General features: G+C 44.4%; 1 protein-coding gene across 1 annotated transcript; it reads left to right on the forward strand.

Annotated features, from left to right (window-relative positions):
* The first annotated feature begins 500 nt into the window (after positions 1 to 500).
* Positions 501 to 22,406, forward strand: LOC115162346 (protein lin-52 homolog). Its single transcript, XM_029713555.1, has 6 exons — positions 501 to 536; positions 2,516 to 2,590; positions 2,704 to 2,741; positions 2,841 to 2,907; positions 2,996 to 3,079; positions 21,805 to 22,406. The coding sequence occupies exons 1-6, from the start codon at positions 518 to 520 to the stop codon at positions 21,858 to 21,860; spliced, it is 339 nt and encodes a 112-aa protein (XP_029569415.1). The 5' UTR covers positions 501 to 517; the 3' UTR covers positions 21,861 to 22,406.
* Positions 22,407 to 23,316: the final 910 nt, after the last annotated feature.

Consider the following 23,316-nt stretch of genomic DNA (forward strand, 5'->3'; position numbering starts at 1 on the left):
GTCTATTTTCCTTAAAGAAGTGCTGTAACATGGAGATATGGCCGTGTGGGAACACAAACCTTTTTCTTCTTGATATGAAAGATAAGGTCCTTATGATTCAAAAACGGTTCTGCAAGCGTCGCGTGTTAATGTAAAGATTTGAGCGTCGGGGTCTTAAAATCCCCCTTTGTTCAATGACTCTTATGTGTAATGGAACAGAGTCGTTATCAAGGGCTAGATAGAAACAAGCTGACAATAGGTATGTGTAGAATCAATATTACAGGTAGACTATATTGTAGGCTGCTGCCATGTAATCACCCAGAGGTTAATCTAGATTTTTTTTCAAGAAATTGAGCATACAGTCACAGATGGAGGTAGGAATGCTTTTTTTCATAGAGACGGATTTATCGATAAGAATATTTGATGCAATTTGTGGCACTGTGATACATGTGCCACCTGCTGACAGAAGTTTGCAGTGCAGCTTGGTGCAGACACGTCAACCCATTGGCTGCATTATATCACGTGTGTGGATCTGAAGATGGCGTCTCCAAATGGAGGTAAATTCTAATTCTTTACTCTGTTGTTGGGTGTATAAATGTACATTTTGATAGCGAGATGCCAATTAAACGTGTATGTTTATATCTATTTACTGAAACATTCTGAGTTGATAAAAGTTTATATTTTGTACAAATAATGCATCACGTTGTTTTACCAGGCTTTGCCCACACAAGTGTTTTTGTCTGCCAAAACAAACTAACAAGGCAGCTTACATTAGCTACAGTAGCTAACTAACAGTTAACTAGCTAGTTAGCTAGCTACTTGGTAAGATACACTATACATACAGAATTACGTGGACACCCCTTCAAATGACTGGATTCGGCTATTTCAGCCACACCCGTTGCTGACAGGTGTATAAAATCGAGCACACAGCCTTGCGATCCCCATAGACAAACATTGGCAGAATGGCGTCACTAAAGAGCTCAGTGACTTGCAATGTGGCACCATCATAGCATGCCACCTTTCCAACATGTCCGTTTGTCAAGTTTCTGCCCTGCACTGCTATAGCTGCCCCAGTCAACTGTAAGTGCTGTTATTGTAACGTGAAAACTAGGAGCAACAACGGCTCAGCCACAAAGTGGTAGGCCACACAAGTTCACAGAACGGGACAGCTGAAGTAAGTAGAGCGTAAAAAAAATATTTGGGAGCGCCATGAAATGGGTTTCCATTGCTGAGCAGCCGCACACAAGCCTAAGATCCCAATGCGCAATGCCAAGTGTCGGCTGGAGTGATGTAAAGCTCGCTGCCATAGGACTCTCTGGAGTGATGAATCACGCTTTACCATCTGACAGTCCAACAGCTTTACCATCTGACAGTCCAACAGATGAATCTGGGTTTGAAGGATGCCAGGAGAACGCTACCTTCCAGAATGCATAGTGCCAACTGTATAGTTTGGTGGAGGAGGAATAATGGTCTGGGGCTGTTTTTCATTGTTCGGGCTCAGCTTCTTAGTTCCAGTGAAGGGAAATTTTAATGCTACAGCATACAATGACATTCTAGACGATTCTATGCTTCCAACTTCGTGGCAACAGTTTGGGGAATGCCCCTATCCTGTTTTAGCATGACAATGCCCCCGTGCACAAAGCGAGGTCCATACAGAAGTGGTTTGTCGAGATCGGTGTGGAAGAACTTGACTGGCCTCCACAGAGCCCTGACCTCAACCCCATCTAGCACCTTTGGGATGAATTGGAATCCCGACTGCGAGCCAGGCCTAATCGCCAAACATCAGTGCTCGACCTCAGTAATGCTCTTGTGGCTGAAATGGAAGCAAGTCCCCGCAGCAATGTTCCAACATCTAGTGGAAAGCCTTTCCAGAAGACTGGAGGCTGTTATAGCAGCAAAGTGGGGACCAACTCCATATTAATGCCCATGATTTTGGAATGAGATGTTCGACAAGCAAGTGTATACAAACATTTTGGCCAGCTATGCCGGTTGTCAACTATTAGCTAGCTAGGCCTATCCAACTTAACAATAAATTGAAGTGTATTTTAATGGCCACTGACCTAGCTAGGTGGCTAGCAAAGGAACAGTAGCTCTAACTAATACATGCGAGCTAATGTTAACGTAGCCAGCTAGCTAGCTAGCTAATGCATTGTGACATAACAAGGGATGGGTGAAAAATAACTGATAGCTAGCTATTTAATGTTAGAAATACAGTCAAAATAACTTCCATACTGTCAAACATCTGACAATAACTATATTTCTAGCTAGCTGTCTATGGTACTAGGTAGCTACTAGCTAACGTTAGTTATTTAAGCAATAGCCTACATGCAAACTCACTGTATATTGAGAAGAAAGGATCATGACCCCTTTCATAACATTATTTTCAATTCAAATCCAATCACTACTAGCTAGGTACTGTAGATGAGCGCTGTTGATGTAGCTGGCAAGCTCTGACTTAGTTTGCACAGCACACTTTCATATTTAATAGTGTTCAATCTGTTGATGATGACTAAAATCTCCATTTCCACTTTGTAAGGTGATGATTTTGAATCATCTCTGCTGAGTTTTGAGAAGCTGGATAGAGCATCTCCTGACCTATGGCCAGAGCAATGTAAGTGTGTCTTCTCTGTGTTAGCCTCGTAAAGACATGTAGCCTATCATTGCAATTTACTCATTCCTGGTTTTGATTGGTTTGCCTGTTTCATGCTGTCATCCCTCACACAGTGCCAGGAGTCGCAGATTTTGCTGCATCATGCAAAAATGTGAGTTATATATTTTTTTTTTATCTATAGCATTGATAAATTAATTGACCTACATGGCTGAGAGAATGCACAATCTTATTTACATGTTTTGTATTGCAGCCAATTACCAATTCTCCGCCCAAATGGATGGCTGAACTGGAGCGTGAGGACATTGAAATGTTAAAAGGTAAAGTACAGTAGCATCATATGGTACACTGTTGAGCATAGTCTTTTCACAGGTAGGCAATGTTTGACTAACTGTATTCCTCCAACAGAGCTGGGGAGCCTGACCACAGCCAACCTGATGGAGAAGGTCAAAGGGCTACAGAACTTGGCCTACCAGCTGGGCCTTGAGGAGTGTAAGTATTTACCTGAGAAATACACACATGAACGACACCCGCACCACTTATTTGGTCTAGGTTGTCATTCCGTACACTACCTCTAGATGGTGCTGCTAGCCTTATGGCTAATTTATGTCTGAACAGTCAAGGAACATCTCAAGTATTTGGTGATAGTCATTCTACTCATTTATATTTCACGCAACAGACACCCCTTAGTTAGATTCAATGTATTTCTAATCCAATCTTTCTGAATATTTTGATTATGAATAAGACATCAATAAATTGTAAATGGAGTATATAAACTCAGCAAAAAAAGAAACGTCCCTTTTTCAGGACCCTGTCTTTCAAAGATAATTCATAGAAATCCAAATAACTTCACAGATCTTCATTGTAAAGGGTTTTAACACTGTTTCCCATGCTTGTTCAATGAACCATAAACAATTAATGAACATGCACCTGTGGAACGGTCGTTAAGACACTAACAGCTTACAGACGATAGGCAATTAAGGTCACAGTTATGAAAACTTAGGACACTACAGAGGCCTTTCTACTGACTCTGAAAAACACCAAAAGAAAGATACCCAGGGTCCCTGCTCATCTGCGTGAACGTGCATTAGGCATGCTGCAAGGACGCATGAGGACTGCAGATGTGGGCAGGGCAATAAATTTGCCTATGTCCGTACTGTGAGACGCCTAAGACAGCCATACAGGGAGACAGGATGGACAGCTGATCGTCCTCGCAGTGGCAGTCCACGTTTAGCAACACCTGCACAGGATCGGTACATCCTAACATCACACCTGTGGGACAGGTACAGGATGGCAGCAACAACTGCCCGAGTTACACCAGGAACACACAATCCCTCCATCAGTGCTCAGACTGTCCGCAATAGGCTGAGAGAGGCTGGACTGAGGGCTTGTAGGTCTGTTGCAAGGCAGGTCCTCACCAGACATCACCGGCAACAACGTCACCTATGGGCACAAATCCACCGTCGCTGGACCAGGCAGGACTGGCAAAAAGTGCTCTTTCACTGATGATTCGCGGTTTTATCTCACCAGGGGTGATGGTCGGATTTGCGTTTATCGTCAAAGGAATGAGCGTTACACCGAGGCCTGTACTCTGGAGCGAGATCGATTTGGGGGTGGAGGGTCCGTCATGGTCTGGGGCGGTGTGTCACAGCATCATCGGACTGAGCTTGCGTAACAGGGTAACAGGGAAAACATCCTCCTCCCTCATCCTCATGTGGTACCCTTCCTACAGGCTCATCCTGACATGACCCTCCAGCAAGTCAATGCCACCAGCCATACTGCTCGTTCTGTGCGTGATTTCCTGCAAGACAGGGATGTCAGTGTTCTGCCATGGCCAGCGAAGAGCCCGGATCTCAATCCCATTGAGCACGTCTGGGACCTGTTGGATCGGAGGGTGAGGGCTAGGGCCATTCCCCCCCAGAAATGTCCGGGAACTCGCAGGTGCCTTGGTGGAAGAGTGGGGTAACATCTCACAGCAAGAACTGGCAAATCTGGTGCAGTCCATGAGGAGGAGATGCACTGCAGTCCTTAAGTATCTGGTGTGGCCACCAGCTGCAATGACTGTTACTTTTGATTTTGACTCCCCCCTTTGTTCAGGGACACATTATTCAATTTCTGTTAGTCACATGTCTGTGGAACATGTTCAGTTTATGTCTGTTGTTGAATCTTGTTATGTTCATGCAAATATTTACACATGTTAAGTTTGCTGAAAATCAACACAGTTGACAGTGAGAGGATGTTTCTTTTTTTGCTGAGTTTATATACAGTACCAGTCAAAAGTTTGGACACACCTACTCATTAAAGGGTTTTCTTTATTTTTGCTATTTTCTACATTGTGGGAATAATAGTGAAGACATCAACACTATGAAATAACACACATGGAATCATGTAGTAACCAAAAAAGTGTTAAACAAATCAAGATATATTTTAGATTCTTCAAAGTAGCCACCCTTTGCCTTGATGACAGCTTTGCACTCTCTTGGCATTCTCTCAACCAGCTTCACCTGGAATGCTTTTCCAACAGTCTTGAAGGAGTTCCAACATTTGCTGTGCACTTGTTGGCTGCTTTTCCTTCACTCTGCGGTCAACTCATCCCAAACCATCTGAATTAGCTTGAGGTCGGGTGATTGTGGAGACCAGGTCATCTGATGCAGCACTCCATCACTCTCCTTCTTGGTCAAATAACTCTTACACAACCTGGAGGTGTGTTGGGTCATTATCCTGTTGAAATACAAATGATAGTCCCACTAAGCGCAAACCAGATTGAACGGCGTATCGCTACAGAATGCTGTGGTAGCCATGTTGGTTAAGTGTGCCTTGAATTCAAAATAAATCACAGTCAGTGTCACCAGCAAAGCACCATCACACCACCTCCATGCTTCAAGTTGGGAACCACACGTGCAGAGATCATCCGTTCACCTACTCTGCGTCTCTCAAATTTGGACTCGTCAGACCAAAGGACAGCTTTCCACCGTTCTAATGTCCATTGCTTGTGTTTCTTGGCCCAAGCAAGTCTCTTCTTCTTATCGGTGACCTTTAGTAATGGTTTCTTTGAAGCAATTCGACCATGAAGGCATGATTCACGCAGTCTCCTCTGAACAGTTGATGTTGAGATGTCTCTGTTACTTGAACTCTGTGAAGCATTTATTTGGGATGCAATCTGAGGTGCAGTTAACTCTGCTGCAGAGGATAAGTTCATTAGAGGTAACTCTGGGTCTTCCTTTCCTGTCACGGTCCTCATGAGAGCCAGTTTTGTCATACCGCTTGATGGTTTTTGCAACTGCGCTTTAAGAAACTTTCAAAGTTCTTGAAATTTTCCGGATTGACTGACCTTCGTGTCTTTAAAGTAATAGTGGACTGTCATTTCTCGTTGCTTATTTCAGCTGTTCCTGCCGTAATGTGGACATGGTCTTTTACCAAATAGGGCTACCTTGTCACAACACAACTGAATGGCTCAAATGTATTAAGATGGAAATTAATTCCACAAATGAACTTTTAACAAGGCACACCTTTTAATTGAAATGCATTCCAGGTGACTACCCCATGAAGCTCGTTGAGAGAATGCCAAGAGTGTGCAAATCTGTCTTCAAGGCAAAGATAACATATATTTAGATATGTTTTTTTTTTTTAATGGTTAGCTTCCGGCGCCGACAGAGATAGCCGCCTCACTTCGCGTTCCTAGGAAACTATGCAGTTTTTTAGTTTTTTTATGTATTATTTCTTACGTTGTTACCCCAGGAAATCTTAAGTTTTATTACATACAGCCTGGAGGACCTATTGGATATAAGAGCAACGTCAACTCCCCAACATTACGACCAGGAATACGACTTTCCTGAAGCGGATCTTCTGTTTGGTCCTCCACCCAGGACAATGGATCGGATCCCAGCCGGCAACCCAAAACAACGGCGACGCAGAAGGGGCAGACGGATCGTTCTTCTGGTCAGGCTCCGTAGGCGGGCACATCGTGTACCGCTCCCGAGTATACTACTCGCCAATGTCCAGTCTCTTGACAATAAGGTAGACGAAATCCGAGCAAGTGTTGCCTTCCAGAGAGACATCAGAGATTGTAACGTTCTTTGTTTCACGGGAACATGGCTCACTCGGGATACGTTATCAGATTCGGTACAGTCACCTGGTTGCTTCACGCATCTCGCCGACAGAAACAAACATCTCTCTGGTAAGAAGAAGGGCGGGGGTGTATGCCTTATGATTAACGAGACGTGGTGTGATCATAACAACATACAGGAACTCAAGTCCTTTTGTTCACCTGACCTAGAATTCCTTACAATCAAATGCTGACCGCATTATCTACCAAGAGAATTCTCTTCGATTATAATCACCGTCGTGTATATCCCCCCCCCAAGCAGACACATCGACGGCCCTGAAAGAACTTCATTGGACTCTATGTAAACTGGAAACCACATATCCTGAGGCTGCATTTATTGTAGCTCGGGATTTTAACAAGGCTCCCTAAATTTAATCAGCATATCAAATGCGCGACCCGGGCTGGCAAAACACTGGATCATTGTTATTCTAACTTCCACGACGCATACAACCCTCCCTCGCCCTCCTTTTGGAAAATCTGACCACGACTCCATTTTGTTGCTCCCAGCCTATAGACAGAAACTAAAACCAGTAACGCCCGTGCTCAGGTCTGTTAAATGCTGGTCCGACCAATCGGATTCCACGCTTCAAGATTGCTTTGATCATGTGGACTGGGATATGTTCCGCATAGCGTCGGACAAAAACATTGATGAATACGCTGATTCGGTAAGCGAGTTTATTAGCAAGTGCATCGGTGATGTTGTACCCACAGCGACTATTTAAACCTTCCCCAACCAGAAACCGTGGATTGATAGCAGCATTCGCACAAAACTGAACAACTTCTTTGCTCGCTTTGAGGACAATACAGTACCACCGACACGGCCTGCTACCAAAACCTGCGGGCTCTGCTTCACTGCAGCCAACATGAGTAAAACATTTAAACGTGTTAACCCTCGCAAGGCTGCCGGCCCAGACGGCATCCCTAGCCGCGTCCTAAGAGCATGCGCAGACCAGCTGGCTGGTGTGATACGGACATATTCAATCAATCCTTATCCCAGTCTGCTGTTCCCACATGCTTCGAGAGGGCCACCATTGTTCCTGTTCCCAAGAAAGCTAAGGTACCTGAGCTAAATGACTATCGCCTTGTAGCACTCACTTCCATCATCATGAAGTGCTTTGAGAGACTAGTCAAGGACCATATCACCTCCACCCTACCTGACACCCTAGACCCACTCCAATTTGCTTACCGCCCCAATAGGACCACAGACGACGCAATCGCAATCACACTGCACACTGCCCTAACCCATCTGGACAAGAGGAATGCCTATGTAAGAATGCCCTGGGTCTCGACCCCGCCCTGTGCAACTGGGTCCTGGACTTCCTGACGGGCCGCCCCCAGGTGGTGAGCGTAGGAAACAACATCTCCACCCCCCTGATCCGCAACACAGGGGCCCCACAAGGGTGCGTTCTCAGCCCTCTCCCGTACTGCGTGGCCATGCACGCCTCCAACTCAATCATCAAGTTTGCTTACGACACTACAGTGGTAGTCTTGATTACCAACAACGACAAGACGGCCTGCAGGGAGGAGGTGAGGGCCCTCGGAGTGTGGTGTCAGGAATATAACCTCACACTCAATGTCAACAAAACAAAGGAGATGATCGTGGACTTCAGGAAACAGCAGAGGGAGCAGCCCCCTATCCTCATCGACGGGACAGTAGTGGAGAAGGTGCAAAGTTTTAAGTTCCTCGGCGTACACATCACGGACAAACTGAAATGGTCCACCCACACAGACAGCGTGGTGAAGAAGGCGCAGCAGCGCCTCTTCAACCTCAGGAGGCTGAAGAAATTTGGCTTGTCACCAAAATCACTCACAAACTTTTACAGATGCACAATCGAGAGCATCCTGTCGGGCTGTATCACCGCATGGTACGGCAACTGCTCCACCCACAACCGTAAGGCTCTCCAGAGGGTAGTGAGGTCTGCACAACGCATCACCAGGGGCAAACTACCTGCCCTCCAGGACACCTACACCACCCGATGTCACAGGAAGGCCAAAAAGATCCTCAAGGACAACAACCACCCGAGCCACTGCCTGTTCACCCCGCTATCATCCAGAAGGCGAGGTCAGTACAGGTGCATCAAAGCTGGGACCGAGAGTAAAAAACAGCTTCTATCTCAAGGCCATCAGACTGTTAAACAGCCATCACTAACTGAGAGGCTGCTGCCAACATACTGACTCATCTCTAGCCATTTTAAAAATAAAAAATTGGATGTAATAAATATATCACTACACACTTTAAACAATGCCACTTTATATGATTATATACCCTACATTACTCATCTCATAAGTATATACTGTACTCTATACCATCTACTGCATATTGCCTATGCCGTTCGGCCATCGCTCATCCATATATTTTTATGGGCATATTCTTATTCATTCCTTTACACTTGTGTGTGTATAAGGTAGTTGTTGTGAAATTGATAGATTATTTATTAGATATTACTGCATGGTCGGAACTAGAAGCACAAGCATTTCGCTACACTTGCATTAACATCTGCTAACCATGTGTGTGACAAATAAAATGTTGATTTGATTTACATGATTTCATCGTTTTGATGTCTTCACTATTATTCTACAATGTTGAAAATAGTAAAAATAAAGAAAAACCCTTTAATGAGAAGGTGTGTCAAATTTTGACTGGTACTGTATAAGGCTATCTTGTTGTCTAATCAGGTGTATAAAACAGTTGGAGCACTGCACGTATGAATTTCTTATTTTGGTTGTGTTGATAATGGTTTGGTAATTCAGCGTAAAACAGCAGCATTTTGAGAGTGCATTAGAAGCCTTGTGAAGTGGGGGAAGGTCTCACATAAGCGTAACACATCAACGATTGAAGCATGTGATGGATGCAAAATGTGGTCTGACATATTTTCTGCATCTGTTGTCCTAATCCTTAACATGTGGATTAGAGAGATATAGCTAAGTGCTCCTATTTTTCCTAAGAGGAAGATGGGTACTTGGCTAACTGTGGACAAAGCACACCATGCACAAACCCAGAAAGAGCGATTTGATACAGACCGAAGTGTTTCCTCTCAAAATGATGTGGTTGCTTCCAAAATAAAAGTATTGTAAAATTCTGACACACTGCATGCTTTTAATGTTGGCTGCACTTTCCTATTCAATTGTTTTGCGCTCTTGTTGTAGAGTAACGCACTCCCTGACAATCAGATTTATATATATATGCTTTGTGGTGGGAGTTCTCCCTTAAATCTGGAGTGGATTTAGCCTCCATACAATGCTTCCAACAGAAACTGTAATATTGTACGATGGGGACCAGGAACCATCTGCCCCTCTTTGCGATCCTGAGAGATGTATAGCATGTTGCTATGCAGAGTTGGTACAGGGCTGATACGTCCCGCTCCACAGCGAGCGCCACGCTGATTTGTAAAATTCCATAAAGACAGGATGATTAAAGTAGGCTCATTCTGGAGAGGATTATGCCAAACATGATTTGTCTGGGCTTTGCCCCGCTCGCTCACAAAAATGAGAAATATATTTTTATTTAATAGCATCTTTTGAGTAGATCAAGGAGGCATGCCACGTCAAAATATTGCCACCAAGATATAGAGCATGACTTGACAGCTTGAATGACGATGAATTGCCTCAAAATGCGTGTAGACTTGGTGGGGATGACACTGCTCTATCGAATGTCCCACATATTATGAAGCAGGCATTATGAAAGCTCAGATTAGTGTAATTGACTTCAGCATAGATGAAATGTGTTATCTGCTTATTTCAGGCTCATATTTACAGGTCAGGATCCTCTGTCTACCACACACATTTTAGCATATTATTGCTGCTAAATACAAAATGAAACCGGCTGATCATACAGTCTGATCCAGGGTCTGTGGGACCAATCTCACCCAAACGCGATAATCTTCATTTACAGGCATTTATGGCCAAATGAAGTCCTTCACATTGATGTCCTTCACATTTTTCAGATCAGCCCGACTCATGGCCTTAGCATGCACTTGTCTGTTAAGGATCTTTAATTCAATGCTTCATGTTGTCTACCATACCACGTATTTATTAGTCAAGAACGTGTTGTAGCTGGTTCTTATAAAGCTGTTATCTGCCATAAAGGAAGGGATGTTGTTTTAGCAACCATGTCATGTACCTCGGGATGACGCAACACAATGATGGTTATTATCGGTCTCAGAGCAGCTTGTACTGGAGCCTCTTTAATGTGCTCTGGTTTAATTTTCTCCTTTTCCCACTGTCAGGGGAGGCCTTGTAAATCTCAGCTACTTTTTCATCATGTTTGTGCGCTCTTCAGTGCCCCGTAAACAAGCCGCCTGAGAGAGAGAGAGAGAGAGAGAGAGAGAGCGAGAGAGAGCGAGAGAGAGCATGAAGGCAGGGGACAGGATTTACTATCCCCCTTAAACATGTGGCCCATTGAACTGTGGGCTGTTTAATGGGAAGAGCACAATCAGCCAGTGAAGACACACCCCCGCCCTGCGGCCCGAGGAGGAAGGGGACTGGCCAGAGGTAGACACCGCTCACCTAGAGGACGCTGATTTCACCTAGCCCTTCAGGAGGACTTGGAACACTACCATGGCAATGTTATAGATGCCATTGTCAGAATAAATTACCCCAAAAAATGACTAAAACATAAAAATATGAAGACGGGCCTAATGTGAAATGACAACATGTAACGTTTGGAGATTTGAGGCAGAGTATTCCTGTAGATCATAGACCCCAAGACTAGAAGGCATGTGGGACAGTACTTTGTGTAGATGTGTATTTATATATGCCTATGTGTTAGTATAAGTGTGTGGCAGGCTGTCCCCTGGGGAGGGGGCTCCACCTCCCCATGGCTGTGTGACGCTGCCCGGGTGGGTCCCAGCGGGGGCCTGGCGCGTGCCTCCTCCCCAGACCCCAGCTGCTTCCCCACCCTGTGATGAATGCCCCTGTCGTGGGCCGCTGAGCCCGGCATCAGGCCCTGGGTCCTAGGGGAGCACTGACTACTGTGATAAGTGATGTTATTGGAGGTAATTGAAAGGAGAGTGGTCCTGAGGGACATGTCTCAGGCTGCTGCTCTAACACACTTGTAGGTTTCACTGATCACAACCACCACTGGCTGACTGACTGACTGGGCCTTGGCTCGTTGGTAATGCAGTGATACCTTTGTCTCTGATGTGGCCTGATATGGAGCCAAGCAGCCCTATGCAGAGACCATTAAGTGTAGTGATAGTATTTTTTAAATAATTCTTCAGTTAGATTATGAAAAGAACTATACCGACTGAGCCTCCTGATTATTCACTGCAATGGATTTATTGTTGGAAATAGAATGAGGCTGTCATGATCGTCCAGATTTGGTTTGATACAAAGGAATGCCAGTCAAGACCAGTCCTGCTCAGTATTGGCTGGCAGTGGCACAGAGCTGGCATGTACTCCACTGTGCCACCACCACAGTAGAACCAGGATGATACCTACATCCATGCCTATGTGGAGGTGAGGCTGAAGGTCAGCGCAGACAGCTCTTAATGGCCCAGCATTCACAGCCTCCTCTCCTCCTCAGCATCAATCTCCTGCCTATAAACAGGCCTGTGCTGCTGAATATGATTGCATTCACACTGGCCCACGGTGCTAATGTGCTTCCATCAATCCATCCAGGGCGACCTGAGTGACCGCGGGGCGGGCCGTTATGAAGTGCTGCTCCCTGACAGCCTCTGAATGAGGAACAGGGGACCCTCCTCCTCTCCTCCTCTGTCCTCCTCTTCTCTCTGCACCGGCCTGCTTTATGGTCTCATAGTGGAGACGAATGGCAGCTCCCACCCGCCAGAGAGTTGTTAGGATTGGCATGAAGGGAAACTGAAATAGGACATAAACGATGCTGTGTATGTGTTGATCAGTTTTCTGTATCAAATTATCATTGTGTGTTAGAACTTGCCTTTTTGTGATTTGAGATGCATGTTTTGGGGGAAATATTGTTTGGCTTGAAGAGATGAAATCGCTGGTATGAGAAAATTGTCCCCGAAAAGCTTGTATGTTCAGCCAAATATGTATCAAGTTATTTCAGAACCCTCAAACCAGTGTTGCATGGTTATTGCAGAATAGGTTCCTGACTGTTGGTTTAGTGTACCTGTTGAAGCATGAAGCAACAGTCGGTGCTGAATCGCAATCGTACGAACAATCATAATTGAGGTTCATCAAGTTTGTCTAAACAAGTCAACTGATCACCCAGTAGCAGTGGAGCTGTGTCCTCTGTATCAGTATTATGTGTGTATCATGGTAGAGGGAGGGAGAGCTGTTCCTCAGCCCTGCCTGCCTTCCGCCTCCCTGATCAGATCGGAAATGACACCTCATTTCCATAAATGCATTAAGAATTCATTGGATTTTTTTTCTTTCCCAGCTAATCATTTTGGCGGAGTAAAACCTTTTAGGCTTTTTAATGAATGAATTTTGACTGATTGCCTATTAATAAGGACACCTCTTGAGCAGGGATAGGCTGTGGCAGGGGTGAGGCGGTGTAGATGTTTGTTTGTGCGCGCAGGCTTGTGTGTGTCGGTGCACACAGGCAGCAGGCAGGAAGACATTGGAGGGAGAGAAGAGGGGGGAGGAGAGGAGCGCTCTCTCGGGTGGGACATAAAGAGGAACCAGTGGCTCCCCTGGGAAATCACTGGTTGTGTCTGCATCTTAAATATCCCTGTGAAGTATCAATAAGTGGGTAATTGAATTTTGAACACAAACATGAGCGTCAGGTGTATGTGTTGCGAGGCGGGGGGTTATATGGGGGGGGGGGGGGTGAATGTGTTGATGGCAGAAGGAGGGGTGTGTGTGTGGGGGGGGGGGGTCATCTCCTCTGTGCCTCTCCGGTCCCTGGGGAAGTGGGCAGTGAGAATGGATGTTAAATCCATTAAATAAAGCTTACAGACAGTAATAGCTGAGTGGCACTTGAAGATGGGCAGTGGGGGTCAGATTAGTGTGCTTGACTCTTAATGAAAGTGAATTGGGGCAGTCAGGGCTGGAGGCTGGGACACCAGTTAACCCAGGTGGTCATCTGTCTCTGGGGCTAACAGGGGTCTGGCTGGCTCCTCTGGCGTGTGCCTGGAGTGGTGAAGCGGCCTCACCATGATTACTACCATTCCACACACGGGAGGGGGCGCAGGGGGGAGACGAGATGATGTGACTGACACCCAGATCACTCACTCCAAACGGTAGGACGGTGATGTCGCACATTCAGGCTATATTTTTACATTTTGAGAGTATCATTTTGAGAAGTGCCGGTGGACGAATATTATATTCAGTTTTGGATATTCATCTGGTTGAGGGGGACATTGTGTACTTGTATTTTCCTGTATACATCAGGTGTGATATCATCCCCAGACCAGCCAGGGCTCAATGATAATTAGAGAGCAACTAATCAACAGGGTGAAGACAAGGCCCTCACAATCCATAAGCCAAAGGTGTCATTTAGTATAATGGCAGCTGTAATAAGTCGCTGATTAACATAGTACAGAATTAGGGATTGACCTTTCTAATCAACTAAACACATCTCTCACTCCCTCTAATCAGTATTGATCACCCCTGGCCTGTAACAACATGTATGTGTGGGCATGTGCACATGGGGGGGGGTGCTGGACTGTTGTGTGCACAAGGCAGACATCCTCATTGACAGAGATCTATGTGGGTGTCTTTCAGTCTGTGTGTGTGTGTGTGTGTGTGAGTCCAGTTGCCTGAGGGGGGCTGGCTTGCTGGTCCTTTCTCTTCCCACTTTTAATCTTCCTCATACAATGCAAATCGTATGAGTTTCTATCTGACAGACAGAGGGGGAGGCTAAACGGAACTCTAATTAATGAGTGGCTCAGAGGGGTGAGTCCTGATGGAGGGAGTCTCTGGGGGAGGGTGGGGGGCACAGCCACAGACCAGGCTGCTCTACTTTATTGTTGGGGGATGGAGAGATAGGGAGGGAGAGAGACACCAGTCTGTCCCATTTAGCAGGCCTCTCCAGAAACCAGTGGTCCATTTAACGAGCTCTTAGCAGAGAGATCAGAAATACAAACCTGGGATTAGGAGACCAATGACTCAATAGGATTCTCTAAAGGTCTTGTCTCCGTCAGCTTGAAATTTGGAGGGAATGCCATTTTGTATTTGTGAACGCGATACAGCGATAATTCTATCATTTTAGGTTATAGTTTTATCTACAGTCTTGTCTTTTTATTTAGTATCAAATCATCAAATACAAGGTCAAAGCAGACATTTAATAATGCTCTTGTACCTATCTTCTCTATTTAACATGCGGATCTCTCTTTCTCCGTGCTCCAAGATGGAGTATAGGTCTAACTAAATATATAGAGCACTGTTGTGATAGCCTTTGGCTCACTAAACCCAACTCCTCCTAATAGGGAAATGATATCTGTGCACCAGTAGTTTTGTGTCATCTTAATTCATTACATCCCACGTGATTCTGATGGTTTCATTCCATCTAAGACCCTGTATGTCGGTCTGTCCGGGGGCACTAATTATTTTGTTTAGTGTTATTCGAAGAGACCGCAGCACCACACAAAATTAATCAATCCCAATCCAATTAGCATCATGTTGAACCTGATGATGGACGCCTCAAGGTGAAGCGGCCCGTGCCCAGCCGGGGCATTATCATTCCAGGGAGGGCGGCTCATCTAAATTACAATTCACCCTGCTTTTTCATTAGCCGCCGTGGCGCCGCTAACCTCTTCACAGCTTTGCACAGCCCAACAAACACCTAGGCAGCTCATCAGCTCTGGTGTCTGGTTCAACAAGCAGAGAGAGACAGTTCTACAACTGTAAACCTTCTGTGTGGGTGGGAAAGCTTGGGACAGTCAGACACACTCCCACTCATGTGTATTTGTATGCATGTTTTAAAAAAAATATACAAGAAGGAAGGCCCGCTTCCCCCTTGAAATAGGAATTTACTTTCTGTGATTGTCAGTGTGGCCTGTAATGCTCTTCGTGTCCTGGTGGGCATGCTTAACAACTTTATGAAGCTGGTGTTTTTGTGTATGTTTGAAGAGGTGATCCCAGCTCCCCTCTTGGCCCTGAGCTTTGATTCTGTACTGATGCTAAGAGCCTGCTCCTCTTATTATCAGGAACAATGTGTAATTACTGGATCTGGATGAGGCCTCTCCAGGGTGGCACTGATGCTTGAGGAACATCCCTGTAGCTTCCCTTGTGACACAACCTGGCTGCTGTTGACTGAAAACCGCCTGGAATATGCTCCTTACCAGATAGAAGCAAGGTGACAAGGCGTTCAGTTGGGGCCAATCTGTTGTCGCGCAATGGGGTTGGCACAGATCCAGAACTATTGTGCAGAGCTTGTTTTGTAGACCCCCACCAAGTGCTCTTCATTATGTCTCCGTACAGTACATCTCCCATTTTCATGGGCTTTCCTAGCTAACCTTTATGGTTTATGTTGTGAGTGCTATCTGATCAGTGTCTTCGGTTCTTACGACGGTCATTCAGTGGTAGCTAAGTGTATAGTAAAGGCAGCCAGTGAGAAGAAATGTGGTTATGGCCATAGTCTCTTAGACATAAGGCACTATGGAAAGTTGTGGATTGATTAGTTTGCGTTCCAGAGAACGGTATCTCTCAGACAACATCCCCCTTTCACTCCCCCCATCTTTTTTCTTTAACACAGTTATACATGCACATACTGAGATGCTTGAATACATGTATCTGGCTGCCTTGATAAGGCAATCACAAGGGGTGTGTGTCTCTTTAGTAGCTAGTTTGCGTCTTACGTTGTTTTCCATGTCCAGAATGAACAGATGTTTGTATAAATTACCTCCCCGTTAGATGTTTCACAAATGAAATACATGCTTTGCATTGATAAGTGATTCTGCTCTGAAGTGAGGGACTGGGAGATGGAGTGCTGTAGCTTGTTTTAGTCTAAATCCATGGTTGAAGCATAAGTTTTGACAGCATACAGTGGCAAGAAAAATTATGTGAACCCTTTGGAATTACCTGGATATCTGCATAAATTGGTCATCAAATTTGATCTGATCTTCATCTAAGTCACAATAATAGACAAACATAGTGTGCTTAAACTAATAACACACAAATTATTGTATTTTTCTTGTCTATATTGAATACATAATTTAAACATTCACAGTGTAGGTTGGGAAAAAGTATGTAAACCCCTAGGCTAATGACTTCTCCAAAAGCTAATTGGATTCAGGAGTCAGCTAACCTGGAGTCTAATCAATGAGATGAGATTGGAGATGTTGGTTAGAGCTGCCTTGCCCTATAAAAAACACTCACAAAATATGAGTTTGCTATACACAAGAAGCATTGCCTGATGTGAACCATGCCTCGAGCAAAAGAGATCTCGGAAGACCTAAGCTTAAGAATTGTTGACTTGCATAAAGCTGGAAAGGGTTACAAAAGTATCTCTAAAAGCCTTGATGTGCATCAGTCCACAGTATGACAAATTGTCTATAAATGGAGAAAGTTCAGTACTGTTGCTACTCTCCCTAGGTGTGGCCGTCCTGCAAAGATGACTGCAAGAGCACAGCGCAGAATCCTCAATGAGGTTAAGATGAATCCTAGAGTGTCAGCTAAAGACTTACAGAAATCTCTGAAACATGCTAACATCTCTGTTGACGAGTCTTCGATACATAAAACACTAAACAAGAATTCAAAAAGAAAGGAGGACCAAGGCACTCTTCATATAATTGATTAAAATGCCTTTATTAGTATGGCATGTTCAATAGAAACAATGTTTTAAAAAAAACGACGCGTTTCGGCTGCATGGCCTTCATCAGGGTGTACAAAGAAATAATACAATGTTCTCTGTTTAACAGCTTTTCCAATTAACCCTAATTAGAAGGGGGAGTGGTTAAAATTGATTGGACACACCTAGTAAGCAATAGTATACACACTTTAAAGTGAAATGCTGTAGCTATGTTATCATAAAAATGTAACTCCAAACTAGAAGTATCAGAACACTTAGAAAGGTAGTTCTAACCTTAAATATGTCTGGGCGAAGTGTCAAGAATAAGAAAGCAATACATTCCATAGTACACTAGAACACAGCAAAACATGAACAACAAGAGTCTAAACATAGCTGAGGGCAATTGAGCAAAGATATCCACTAGATGACAGCAAATGTACCCATCACAACCCGACAGGAAGGGTGAGAAATCCATATCTTCATTCAAACCCGGGTATTTAGTGGCCTGTAGTTTGTAAATCCAAAAACTTTCCATTTGGTTTAACTGTTTAAGGCGGTCCCCTTTTCTAATAGAGGCCGGGATATGATCAATACCCATAGCTTGTAGGGAGGCAGGGTTGCCATGGTGTAAGGACTTGTAGTGCCTTGCCATGGGGTAGTCTTCATTGCCTACCCGTATGGCGTACTTGTGTTCCGCTAGGCGATCTTGAAGGCGTCTCTTTGTCCGTCCAATATAGAACACCTTGCACTGTGGACATTCCAATCTATAGATGACATGAGTGGTTTTGCAGTTAATGAAATGCTTGACGTAATACTCCATTTTGGAAGCTGTATCAACGAAATACTTTTTCTGTGCAATATTTCTGCAATGGTTGCACTGGTTACATTTAAAAGAGCCCTTGGGTTTGTGGCCAAGCCAAGTTTTTTGAGAGTCACCCGGAAGATAACTGTGGACTAATTTGTCCTTTAGGGTAGGACATCTCTTAAAGCTTATGACTGGTGGCTCAGGAAAGACTTGGCGTAGTAGCGTATCACTTTGGATGATTCCCCAATTATTTTTAATGATTCTTTTAATGTTCTCTGCTTCAGTGCTGTATTTTGTAACAAAATACACTCTCTCTGATGCATCACGAGGCACTCCCCTTCGCAACAAGTTCTCTCTGTCAAGTAATCCAGCCCTTATACCTGCATCTTTCAGGACCTGGACGCTGTAGCCCCGATTCAAGAAACGATTCTCCAATTCAGCAGATTTGACAACATAGTCTGTTTCCTGATCTATGTTGTCAAATCTGCTGAATTGGAGAATCGATTTACAAACTACAGGCCACTAAATACCCGGGTTTGAATGAAGATATGGATTTCTCACCCTTCCTGTAGGGTTGTGATGGGTACATTTGCTGTCATCTAGTGGATATCTTTGCTCAATTGCCCTCAGCTATGTTTAGACTCTTGTTGTTCATGTTTTGCTGTGTTCTAGTGTACTATGGAATGTATTGCTTTCTTATTCTTGACACTTCGCCCAGACATATTTAAGGTTAGAACTACCTTTCTAAGTGTTCTGATACTTCTAGTTTGGAGTTACATTTTTATGATAACATAGCTACAGCATTTCACTTTAAAGTGTGTATACTATTGCTTACTAGGTGTGTCCAATCAATTTTAACCACTCCCCCTTCTAATTAGGGTTAATTGGAAAAGCTGTTAAACAGAGAACATTGTATTATTTCTTTGTACACCCTGATGAAGGCCATGCAGCCGAAACGCGTCGGTTTTTTAAAAACATTGTTTCTATTGAACATGCCATACTAATAAAGGCATTTTAATCAATTATATGAAGAGTGCCTTGGTCCTCCTTTCTTTTTGAAGACCAACTCAACCCTTTTACCAAAGAGCACCTTCTGTCTACCAACATTTACTATTGTGTACCTTAGTAGCGCTTCCCTTCCTCCTCTTTCTACTAAACAAGAATTGTTTTCACGGGAGGACACCACGGAAGAAGCCACTGCTGTCCAAAAAAAAACATTGCTGCAAGTCTGAAGTTTGAAAAAGTGCACCTGGATGTTCCACAGCGCTACTGGCAAAATATTCTGTGGACAGATGAAACTAAAGTTGAGTTGTTTGGAAGGAACACACAACACTATGTGGAGAGAAAAAAAGGCCCAGCACACCAATATCAAAACCTCATCTCAACTGTAAAGTATTGCGGAGGGAGCATCATGGTTTGGGGCTGCTTTGCTGCCTCAGGGCCTGGACAGCTTGCTGTCATCAACGGAAAAATGAATTCCCAAGTTTATCAAGACATTTTGCTGGAGAATGTTAGGCTATCTGTTCGCCAATTGGAGCTCAAAAGAAGTTGGGTGATGCAACAGGACAACAACCCAAAACACAGAAGTAAATCAACAACAGAATAGCTTCAACAGAAGAAAATATGCCTTCTGGAATGGCCCAGTCAGAATCCTGACCTCAACCCGATTGAGATGCTGTGGCATGACCTCGAGCAGTTCACACCAGACATCCCAAGAATATTGCTGAACTGAAAGAGTTTTGTAAAGAGGAATGGTCCAAAATTCCTCCTGACCTTTGTGCAGGTCTGATCCGCAACTACAGAAAACGTTTGGTGGAGGTTATTGCTGCCAAAGGAGGGTCAACCATTTATTAAATCCAAGGGTTCACATCCTTTTTCCACCCTGCACTGTGAATGTTTACACGGTGAATTCAATAAAGACATCAAAACGTATAGGTGTTTGTGTGTTATTAGTTTAAACAGACTGTGTTTGTCTATTGTTGTGACCTAGATGAAGATCCTGTCTTTTCAAAGATAATTCGTAAAAATCCAAATAACTTCACAGATCTTCATTGTAAAGGGTTTAAACACTGTTTCCCATGCTTGTTCAATGAACCATAAACAATTAATGAACATGCACCTCTGGAACGGTCGTTAAGACACTAACAGCTTACAGACAGTAGGCAATTAAGGTCACAGGTATGAAAACTTAAGACACTAAAGAGGCCTTTCTACTGACTCTGGAAAAAAAAGATGCCCAGGATCCCTGCTCATCTGTGTGAACGTGGCTTAGGCATGCTGCAAGGAGGCATGAGGACTGCAGATGTGGCCAGGGCAATAAATTGCAATGTCCGTACTGTGAGACACCTAAGACAGTGCTACAGGGAGACAGGACGGACAGCTGATCGTCCTCGCAGTGGCAGACCACGTTTAGCAACACCTGCACAGGATCGGTACATCCGAAAATCACACCTGCGGAATAGGTACAGGATAGCAACAACAACTGCCCGAGTTACACCAGGAACGCACAATCCCTCCATCAGTGCTCAGACTGTCCGCAATAGGCTGAGAGAGGCTGGACTGAGGGCTTGTAGGTCTGTTGTAAGGCAGGTCCTCACCAGACATCACCGGGAACAACATTGTCTATGGGTCACAAATCCACCGTCGCTGGACCAGACAGGACTGGCGAAAAGTGCTCTTTACTGACGAGTCGCAGTTTTGTCTCACCAGGGGTGATGGTCGGATTCGCGTTTATCATCGATGAAATGAGCGTTACACTGAGGCCTGTACTCTGGAGCAGGATCGATTTGGAGGTGGAGGGTCCGTCATGGTCTGGGGCGGTGTGTCACAGCATCATTGGACTGAGCTTGTTGTCATTGCAGGCAATCTCAACGCTGTGCGTTACAGGGAAGACATCCTCCTGCCTCATATGGTACCCTTCCTCCAGACTCATCCTGACATGACCGTCCAGCATGACAATGCCACCAGCCATACTGCTCGTTCTGTGTGTGATTTCCTGCAAGGCAGGAATGTCAGTGTTCTGCCATAGCCAGCGAAGAGCCCGGATCTCAATCCCATTGAGCACGTCTGGAACCTGTTGGATCGGAGGGTGAGGGCTAGGGCCATTCCCCCCAGAAATGTCCGGGAACTTGCAGGTGCCTTGGTGGAAGAGTGGGGTAACATCTCACATCAAGAACTGGCAAATCTGGTGCGGTCCATGAGGAGATGCACTGCCGTACTTAATGCAGCTGGTGGCCACACCAGATACTATTACTTTTGACCCCCCCCCCTTTTTATTCAGGGACACATTATTACATTTCTGTTAGTCACATGTCTGTGGAACTTATTCAGTTTGTCTCAGTTGTTGAATCTTGTTATGTTCATACAAATATTTACACATGTTAAGTTTGCTGAAAATGAATGCAGTTGACAGTGAGAGGACGTTTCTTTTTTTGCAGAGTTTATTTCCAAAATGTTCGCATACTTTTTCTTGCCACTGTAGGTTGTAGTGTACCCAGAAGTTTACTATACAGAATTCAGTGGAAATACTTTCAACAAATCAGTTGTTTTTAGGTAGGCTATCTCAAGCAGCCTTGAGTAAGAGGTGCTCAAAAATGTTTGATTTCTGAAATGTTCAGTTGATATTTACATCGTATCATTTGTTCATTCTCCAGCCAGGGAGATGACCAGGGGAAAGTTCCTGAACATCCTGGAGAGACCCAAAAAGTGAAGACCCCAGGACTGCTCTTTACACAGGATGTGTCTGCACAGAGAGTAATACAACACCCAGACGACTGACTTGAGACAGGAAGAAGAGGAATAAGACCTATGCCTTTATGTATGCACTCATACTGCTACTACCACCAAGTCCCTGGATTTGAATATTGACACTGGGGCTAAATTCACTCACTGGGCTGCAACACTTTTCACCACCTAACCTGTACATTTCTTTTGTCCTCAAAGGCAGTTCCATTTACTTTTGTAATGATTTGAAATGGAGAATTACTTTCCTGTTTAGCTAGCTTGTAGGACTGTTTTTAAATGTGTATATTCTGTATTTATTATTTTTCTATTTGGAGCATTATTAAAAAAAATGCTATTTGCCAAAGAAAATTGTGTAATTCTTTAAAAAATGTAATAAATTGCTCCCTCTTTTAGGCTATAACATGTTTATTAATTGTCCTTGTAATCAAACTAATTGGTAATTACCCTCAGTGTGCATCTATGGATAGAATTTTATCTTTCATTGGTTTAGGATACAATTAAATTCACTTCAGAAACTGGTTCCATGATGCAACAGTTTTTTGGGGGGGAATCGAACTTTTAATTAGGGCAATAACTTCATGCCTGTGCCACTCCATAGACGCTTTCTGTTAGAGCACCTCTCTGGCTTTGGACATGTAAGGAGCTGTGACATGAGAGTGCTTCCCCGCTACAAGGGCATTTTTCCATTTAATGAGGATTGGAAGTAGAGGCCCTACACAAAACGTTGCGTAAAAATAATATTTCTCATTGTCATCCCTTTTAATGAGAGTTGACATAATTACTAGGACCATTTCTTTTCTAATTAGCACACTTCCAGCGACGTCGAAGCTAGCGGCCAGGCAAAGAGGAAATCAGACAGGCATGCTGAATGGGAAACAAAAAGAAGTCCGTCCAACATAATTAGGTGAGACAATGCCTCAGACTGTTCCCGGCTGGAGATGTCGCAGGGGCTCTGGCCGCGCTGGGGAGCGCTCACTCTCCACAAGTTACACATCTCCACAGGCCGCTAATAAGCCCCTAATTGTCTTTCCGAGTCACACGGACGGAGGCAGCCACTGCCCAAGTGGCTGCACCCCCTGCCTCTCGCACGTACCCAGCTTCACCTCTTGCAAAATACTGATTATTTATATAATTTCCCCGTTCCCAGACAGCGTGTGTGTTTTCCTGTGTGTGCTGGAGATTCCTGTGGCAGGTTGGGTGGGGGGAGTGGAAGTACAGCATGGCCTGATGGACAGGAATGTAAGCTGGCGGAGGAGGGCAAGCTACTTATTTTACCCCCACTGCATCAGGGTTTATTATAGTCTCCTGTAGTCTGTTTCATTTATCTGCTCTAGTCTAGTGTACAGTGTTTATTTTCTGTCAAATTGAACCACTACTGTACCTTGTAACACAAGTTTTACATCATTATAAGGGTGAAAAGT

The sequence above is a fragment of the Salmo trutta genome, chromosome 25, assembly GCF_901001165.1.
Source record: "Salmo trutta chromosome 25, fSalTru1.1, whole genome shotgun sequence".
Classification (NCBI taxonomy): Eukaryota; Metazoa; Chordata; class Actinopteri; order Salmoniformes; family Salmonidae; genus Salmo; species Salmo trutta.

Excerpts from the sequence above, each read along its gene's own strand:
- LOC115162346 (XM_029713555.1), top strand. Across the intron at positions 2,591-2,703 it reads TGACCTATGGCCAGAGCAAT|TGCCAGGAGTCGCAGATTTT; the intron begins GTAAGTGTGTCT and ends TCCCTCACACAG. Across the intron at positions 2,742-2,840 it reads TTGCTGCATCATGCAAAAAT|CCAATTACCAATTCTCCGCC; the intron begins GTGAGTTATATA and ends TTTGTATTGCAG.